The sequence below is a fragment of the Bufo gargarizans genome, unplaced genomic scaffold (assembly GCF_014858855.1).
Source record: "Bufo gargarizans isolate SCDJY-AF-19 unplaced genomic scaffold, ASM1485885v1 fragScaff_scaffold_576_pilon, whole genome shotgun sequence".
Lineage (NCBI taxonomy): Eukaryota > Metazoa > Chordata > Amphibia > Anura > Bufonidae > Bufo > Bufo gargarizans.
The window spans coordinates 129,819-138,184 of record NW_025334140.1 but is presented as its reverse complement, the minus strand read 5'-3'; the positions used below and the strand labels follow the sequence as shown (position 1 = coordinate 138,184).

Below are 8,366 nucleotides of genomic sequence, written 5' to 3'. Positions count from 1 at the left end.
ACCAGCGACGCTACCATGGAGATGCCAGAAGAAACAGAATTTCAAAAGGACGTTAGATGGAGGCTTAGCATTTTGGGGCCCAACCCATCACAAGAGACTATCACCCAAATAATGGCGCAAGCAAAGCAAGCACACAGTGCAAGAGTACAAGCGACTGCAACACAACAATGGGATGTAATAGCAATACAGAGAGCTGCTAATGGACAGGCACGTAAGATTAATTATGCTGCATTTAAAGCCTTTACAGATGGCGAAAATGGACATAGACAGCTATTTGCAGGATTTCGAGCGACAATGTGCATTGGAGAACCTGGAGAGAGATAGTTGGGCTGCAATATTGAGCAGTAAGCCATCAGCTCGAGCAGCGGAAGCCTACAGAGCGGTGCCGGATGAAAAGGTCAAGAACTATGACAAGGTAAAATAAATACTGCTGGCCCGGTATGCCGTCACGCCAGAGGCATATAGGAAAATGTTCAGGGCCCTCAGGAAAACGGGCAGAGACACTTTTACCGAGTGGGCCTTCCGTATGCACCACGCTGCCCACAACTAGATGCAGGGCTGCCAGGCGACCACGTTGGCAGATGCCTTTACAGTTGTTACTGCTGAAGCAGTTTTTAGATTTTGCTCCGCCAGATGTTAGTGACTGGGTTCGTGACCGCAAGCCTCGGACGGTGGAAGAGGCTGCTAGACTGGCTGATGAACACCACGATAGCAGGACTATGGAGAGTAGCAGAGCATCGGCGGTCCAGCGTACCCCCACCTAACCCGAATCTACATCCACGACAACGGCCAGGCCCAATGCGTTCCACACCGCACCAAGCAATCAGGGAGCACGGAGGCCACCACCGATGTGCTATGGGTGTAACCAAATAGGACACATCAAACCCAACTGCCCGCAGCGCACATCTAACCAAGGGAGGCGACAACCAGCACCACTGCACCGAGCCGCAGCCCATTGCATCCAGGAGGACTACAGTAAATATACCCAAGGGGGTTATGCAGCATATTCACCCCCATAACCCACTAAGGTCAACCCCGTACAGTCCGCTAGAGACAACCGGGCACATCACCGCCAGTCCGTCCGCCTAAATGGGCAGGAGGCTAGGGGCCTGAGAGACAGCGGAGCCACCATCACCCTGGTCCAACCTCACCGGGTCAAGCCATCCCAACACATCGGACGCACTGTAGCAGTACGGGTAGCTGGAGGGGCCCTCCATAAGATACCAACAGCCCGGGTTCATATTGACTGGGGTACGGGGGTTAAATCACTGGAGGTGGGGATTATGGCTGACCTGCCGGCCAAAGTACTGCTGGGGAATGACTTGGGAAGTATGGCCTCCAGGTTTGTTACCCCAGTCCAGGGTGGAGCTTTACGGTGACTACCACACGCTCTCAGGATCCCCAGGTAGGAACTAATGTCCCGACCCTTGCCTTAAAACCCCACTATGTACTGGTACACCCCCCAAGATTTTGAGAAGGAACAAATAGGAAGACACTACTCTAGCAGGTTACCGCAGAGCCATAGAGAAGCCCCAGGTAGACACAGGCCAGGCCAGGTTGGGACAAAGGACGGTTATACAGGGTGACAGATGGGATCGGACAGGGGGCCAACCAAGTGACCAAAAAACAACTAATAGTACCCCGCAAATACCGAACCAAACTGTTGCGGATTAGCCACGACATTCCCCTAGCTGGACATTTAGGGATAAATAAAACCCAGAATGGATTGACCCAGACCTTCTTTTGGCCTGGAATCACACAGGACATAGACCAGTACTATAGGACTTGTGAGGTATGTCAGTGGGTAGAGAAATGAGGTGACCACCCCCGGGCTAAGCCACGACCCCTCCCCATAATAGGAGAACCCTTTTTCTGCATAGCGGTAGACCTAGTGGGATCCCTTAGCAAACCTAGCTCCACGGGCAAGAGGTATATCCTCACTATAGTAGATTATGCCACTAGGTACCCAGAGGCAGTGGCCCTCTCTAATATTCAGGCTGAGACGGTAGTAGAGGCCTTGGTCAGGGTGGGATTTCCCCGGGAAATTGTGTCCGACCAAGGTACACAGTTCACGGCAGCCATTACCCAGCAGGTCTGGCAGAACTGTGGGGTAAAACCTATCCTGAGCTCTCCTTATCACCCCCAGACGAACGGCCTCTGTGAACGATACCCTAACACTAACGGCACGCTGAAACAGATGCTAAAGACCTTCACAGAGACCTGCTGTAATTGGGAAGCTTTCCTTCCCCACTTATTCACATACCGCGAAGTGCCCCAGGAGTCCACCGGCTTTTCTCCCTTCAAATTACTGTATGGGAGAAGGGTACGGGGAACCCTGGACCTTGTACGGGAACATTGGGAGGGAGACGTGGGAGAGGCAGGAAACCCTATCGTGCCCTACGTTCTGGAGGGACCGGCTGCAAGCCCTAACCGACACAGTTCGGGAAAACTTGCAGTCGGCACAAAAGCGCCAGAAACCGTGGTATATTAGGGGGGGCAAGAGACCGAGTAATCAAACTCGACCAAAAAGGTACTAGTCTTGAGGCCCACTGAAACAGACAAATTTTAGGCCGCCTGGCAGAGTCCTTACAAGATAGTAGCCCAGATCAGTGATACCACGTATGTGGTAGAGAGTTGTTTAAAGGAACAGATCAGAAGATCCTTTCATGTGAACATGCTCAAGCCATACTTAGAAAGGGCCGAGGAGATATCCGCAGTATGCGCCCCAACTGGCGAAGATAGCGAGGGCATCCCCTTAGCTGATATGCTAGCAGCCAGCCCCATCGGGGTAGAACAAGTAAGTCTGGGAGACAACTTAAACCCTGAGGAAAGGCCGCAAGCCTCCCAATTGCTAAGGGAATTTAGCGGTATGTTCTCTGCCATTCCAGGGTACATGACACTGGCAGTCCACAGAGTGGAGACCACAGGTCAGGTACCCCTCCGGCAGAAGCCATATCGCAGAGGCCGTTAGAGAGAGCATGCATACAGAGATACTAGACATGTTAGCCTTGGGGGTGATAGAACCCTCCCAGAGTCCTTGGGCCTCCCTGGTAGTGTTGGTGCCGAAGCGGGATGGGACGACCCGTTTCTGCGTCGACTACCGGAGGCTCAATGAGTCAGTCACTGATGCCTACCCCATGCCCAGGGTAGACGAATTGTTAGACCGGATGGCAAAAGGGAATTACTTGACCACTATAGATCTGTGCAAGGGATATTGGTGCAGACGGGTTGTCTTGCCAAACAGAACTGGACCCATTGCCAACAGCTTCTCGGGCATCCCCAAGCCAACCCGTTGGGGTCTTGGCGGGTATGCAGTCCCATGGAACTAAGGGGGAAGCTATGTGACAAAACCCCTGTTTTAGGAATGCCTAGCTTTTTGAATTTCGTCTGCTGTTCGTGTAGTTAGCCCTTTCGCCCTTTAAATGTACACAAACCACCCCCATTTAGCAAACACAATGGGCTTGGTCGTCGACCGCATGGAACTATGTCCGGCCCCTTTATCCAATTATCTCCAGGATAGAGAGGAGAGATGTTACTGTTCATGTGGGAGTGTGTTATATCTTACTGTACATTGATTGGTCACTGTATTTTGTGTGCCTGTCCTCCACAAGGTCCGCATGGAAGTAACCCTTGCTGGAGGACTTGCATAAAAAGCTGAGCTGTGGCCATCTATAAAAGAGATAGTTTTAACCCTTCCTGAAGTCTTGGCTCCTGTTTGGGGGGGATTGGGAGCTATAAAATATGCAGAGTGTACAGAGTGATGCTCCCATCCTATCCACGTCTTATGGCACCATCGTACTGTATCAGGTGTCATGCGAATTTCTTGCAACCCAACTAGCAAAGGTGGAAGTTTCCTAAGATAGTTAAAGAGAGCAAATCGTTTAGTAACATCACACACACCTCGGACGTTCCATGAGATGAGTTCTACGGCCCCCATAGTACCTCATGAAAAATAATAAAAGACCCCCCCTATAACCAGCTTTGCAATGGCTTCCCTAGAAAATATTGTATTCCTCAACACCTCCCAATAGTTAGATGTGGACACTGTGCAAAGGTAACCCTCCCCCTCTCACCCCACTATACAACAAGTATTAACTCTTAAGGTTCTCATGCGAGAGTTGGGGCTGTGATACGGCACACAGCCCAGTAGTGTAGCAAACAAAAACAGAAGTTGTAACCCGTATGATGTTGTTAAGACACCCCAAATGATCCGACTCAGGGATGAGTGATGGAATACAGGCGGCAAAATGATAGCCTTTAAATTCACAGGCTGTACCGCATTCATTCCCCTCCTCTCCCGAACTCACCTTGCATACATTTCTATTAGGCATCCTTCCATTTTCAAAAAGTGGTGCAATACAATATAACATAGCGGAACGTAACATAGTGCAATATGATCCACTCCCAGTAAGAACTCTAGAAACTCTTAGGCCTCTTTCAGACGGGCGTTGCGGGAAAAGGTACAGGTGCGTTGCGGGAACATGCACGATTTTTACGCGCGAGTGCAAAACATTGTAATGCGTTTTGCACGCACATGAGAAAAATCTTCACAGAAGTTCGGGCTTGGGATCGGTGTTCTGTAGATTGTATTATTTTCCCTTATAACATGGTTATACAGAATGCATAGTACAATAGCGCTGGAGGGGTTAAAAAATAAATACAATATAATTTAACTCACCTTAGTCCACTTGCTCGCGCAGCCCAGCATCTCTTCTGTCTGTCTTCTGTGCTGTGTGCAGGAAAAGGACCTGTGGTGACGTCACTCTGGTCATCACATGGTCCCTCACATGATCTTTTACCATGGTGATGGATCATGTGATGGATCTTGTGATGACCGGAGTGATATCATCAAAGGTCCTTTTCCTGCACACAGCACAGAAGACAGACAGAAGAGATGCCAGGCAGCGCGAGCAAGTGGATTAAGGTGAGTTAAATTTTTATTTTTGTATTTTTTAACCCCTCCAGCGCTATTGTACTATGCATTCTGTATTCAGAATGCTATTTTTTTTCCCCTTATACCCATGTTATAAGGGAAAATAATAATGATCGGGTCTCCATCCCGATCGTCTCCTAGAAACCGTGCGTGAAAATCGCACCGCATCCACACTTGCTTGCGATTTTCACGCAGGCCCATTCACTTCTATGGGGCCTGCGTTGCGTGCAAAACGCACAATATAGAGCATGCTGCGATTTTCACGCAATGCACAAGTGATGTGTGAAAATCACCGCTCATGTGCACAGCCCCATAGAAATTAATGGGTCCAGATTCAGTGCGGGTGCAATGCGTTCAACTCACACATCGCATCCGCGCAGAATACTCGCCCGTGTGAAAGGGGCCTTAATGCAGACCCAAAGTCCCAGAACATTTAACCGCACACTAAACTCTATGCACAGTCCCGATTATATACTTATCGCCAGGGGCACCGGCATAGTCGTCGGCAAATGCAGTCCCACAAAGGTTCTTAACTTCCAGAATGCCATCCATAGGAGAGAAGTGTTTTTTAATGGTCAAACCCTCCTCACCACTTCTGATCACGGACTCTAATGCCCCTTGCACCGGAGTAGAGACCGTGGAATCCGCACACCTCAGACCCTTCCGTTCATTCTGCCTGAGAAACCTAAAAACCTTCATGATTATCTGTAATAAGGCTCCAGTGCCCCATAGCATTGCCAGGCAGAGTGCCCTCACTGTACCAGGCAGTTACCTCCTGCACTGATGTACTGGGTGGTACTCACAGCTTGGGCCTGTTTTAAGCTTACTTCATTATGGCTGTGGCTGGTTCTCAACCACAAAGCTAAAGCTTCTTCATTCTGCTCCATCTGCAGACGCTGCCACAAGAGATCCAGAAGGTGACAAATTTCCCATGTAATAAAAATTTCCAGATGAAGCACTCAGGATAGTAAGGGCTCTTTCACACGAGCGGATGCCGTGCGGGTAATACGCTGCGAGAAAGAGAGGCAAGCCCCGCTCCGGACAGCAGCGACACGGAGCATTAACATGATTGATAATGCTCCTTGCCTCTCTGTGACCTTTTTACTACAAAATCATGGTGACAACTTTATCTCACTGTCATTTTGTAGTAAAAAGATCACAGAGAGGCACGGAGCATTATCAATCATGTTAATGCTCCGTGTCGCTGCTTTCTGGAACGGGGCTTGGCTCTCTTTCACACAGCAGATTACCCACACGGCATCCGCTCGTGTGAAAGAGCTCTTAGACTTAGCTCCTTTGAACTTGAAAGAAACCCAATTGTTCTGATTCTCTGCCCCCCGCCCCCCGGGAGATTCTCGATCAACCATAGGTGGGATTCATGAGGAAAGGCGAGATCAGTCTGAATCATGATCCCACTGTGGTCCCTGCTGATGTATGTGGAAGCTGCATCCAGGCACCTCCAGTCCTATTATACCCTTTAATCCACCCACTAATCCGCCCCCCGGCTGTAGGTCGCTCAGTGCACCGTCCCTGAGAGTTATGACTTAATCTCTTGAAGGAGCCAGCATTTGAACATAATCTCAGCTCTTTCCACTGTTGCCGAAACCTAGTAGAGATGTCGTGGCTGTGGACCACAGTACTGTTCCTTCATGGGCACCTGGGACAAGGCTGTAACAGGCAACGCTCACCTCCAGGTCCACGGCACATACAGAATCCACACCAGCTTTCAATGCAATCATTTATTATCAGGACAAGAAAACTTAAACTGGAGACAGAGACCCTCATATGACAGACTGCATCGTTCTGCAATCACCCCATGCGAGTATTACAAGCAGCTGCAGTTACACAAAATACCCGAGTGGCCAATTACTTGACGGACTGATGGGTTTAAATCTGCACCCTGGGACTAATGGCAGCCGCCTGCCCCACCACCACTTGCATCATATCCAGGGGCAATGCTGTCCTTGGGCTCTCAGCAGTGGTGTCTAATGGCTGGTTGGTTTGTAATAAATCTGAACATGGAAGCGATATTTGGAGTGACCAGTCATGTGTACCTGGCCCAACATGTTTGCAATGATCTGGTCCACTGCAGAAGTACAAGGACACTTCTAGCGGGTTTTCCGGATGAATTTCTGGAACCACAAGAGAGAGGTTAAGGCCGAGAGGGAGAACCTGGAAATTAGAGAGAGAAATGAATGACATCAGCATGGATAACATCCCTCTGGAGACACCGCTGCGGAGGAAGACAACATATACTTGGACTTCACAGCCACTCTGGCTTCTCCTGCATCTTCCACAGCAGGTTACTAGTGTCAGTAAATCTACTGCATACATCATGGAGGCCAGTACCAATGTGCGATGAGCAGGAACACGATCCTGCATCTGATGTGTGCTGGACCCTTGTAGTGGCCTCCATGGGTATGTGCACTGGTTAGTGGTTGGAGGGGGCACGGGCTCACCTACAATGATACTATGCAGCTTAGTAACTGTGGGTACTAATACTTGCACATCAGTCAATTCACTGCATAATAATGTGTGTAGATCTTACCAGGTCACACTGTACTGCAGGTGGTCATTTCTGAGTGCCACGCGCGTCTGTCCACCAATCGGGCCCCCAGGGACTGTGCTTTCTGAGATTAAACAGAGGAGGCCCATTAAAAGTTCACTGCATTTTCAACAAACTTTGCATAAACCAATACACATTTTTCTCCAGTTATCACCCCCATCTGCTAAGGCAACATTCACTGGAAGTTCTGAATCTTTCTTGAAAGGATGAGACAGACTACCAGCTCACTGAGGGATCAGGTTACAACTGCATAACGAAGCCTAATGAGAGAGGACGGGGGTAAGGAAGCTGCATATAGCCACAGACAGGGAGGCTTCAGCTAATAGTACATTTTTCTTTTTATCTTACCCAAAGTTCTTTATTCACATCTACACTGCTCAGTACTTCTCTATAATGTCCTATATTGTATTTTTAAGTGATTTCTAGGGAGCAGAGTTTTCACTCTCTGCATGTAATCTATGGGAGGCCTGATACCAGCTAGTGTCGATCCACAAGCTCAGGGAGAAGTGCGAATTAGGGAACAGAGGGGAATACTGGTGATAAATGGCCAGATATAATGTTACCCCTCCCAAACCAGCTCATTTAACCCCTTAAGGACCAGGCCACTTTTCACCTTAAGGATCAGACTTTTTTGCAAATCTGACATGTGTCACTTTATGTGGTGATAACTTTAAAACACTTTTACATATCCAAGCTATTCTGAGACTGATTACTCGTCACATATTGTACTTCATGACAGTGGTAAATTTGAATCCAAATATTTCATTTTTACTTATTTAAAAAAAATACCAAAATTTGGAAAAATTCGCAACTTTCCAAATTTCAATTTCTCTGCTTTTAAAACAGATAATGATACCTCATATAATA

General features: G+C 48.5%; 1 protein-coding gene across 1 annotated transcript in view; it reads right to left on the bottom strand.

The window, feature by feature from the left end:
• Positions 1-6,657: 6,657 nt before the first annotated feature.
• Positions 6,658-8,366, bottom strand: part of LOC122922618 (surfeit locus protein 1) — a 40,482-nt gene continuing 38,773 nt past the window's right edge. The window contains exons 8-9 of the mRNA XM_044273296.1: positions 7,482-7,563; positions 6,658-7,105 (exon numbers count right to left, since the gene is read on the bottom strand). Of these exons, the coding sequence (XP_044129231.1) occupies positions 7,042-7,105; positions 7,482-7,563 (146 nt within the window). The 3' untranslated portion in view covers positions 6,658-7,041. The remainder of the gene's footprint in view (positions 7,106-7,481; positions 7,564-8,366) is intronic.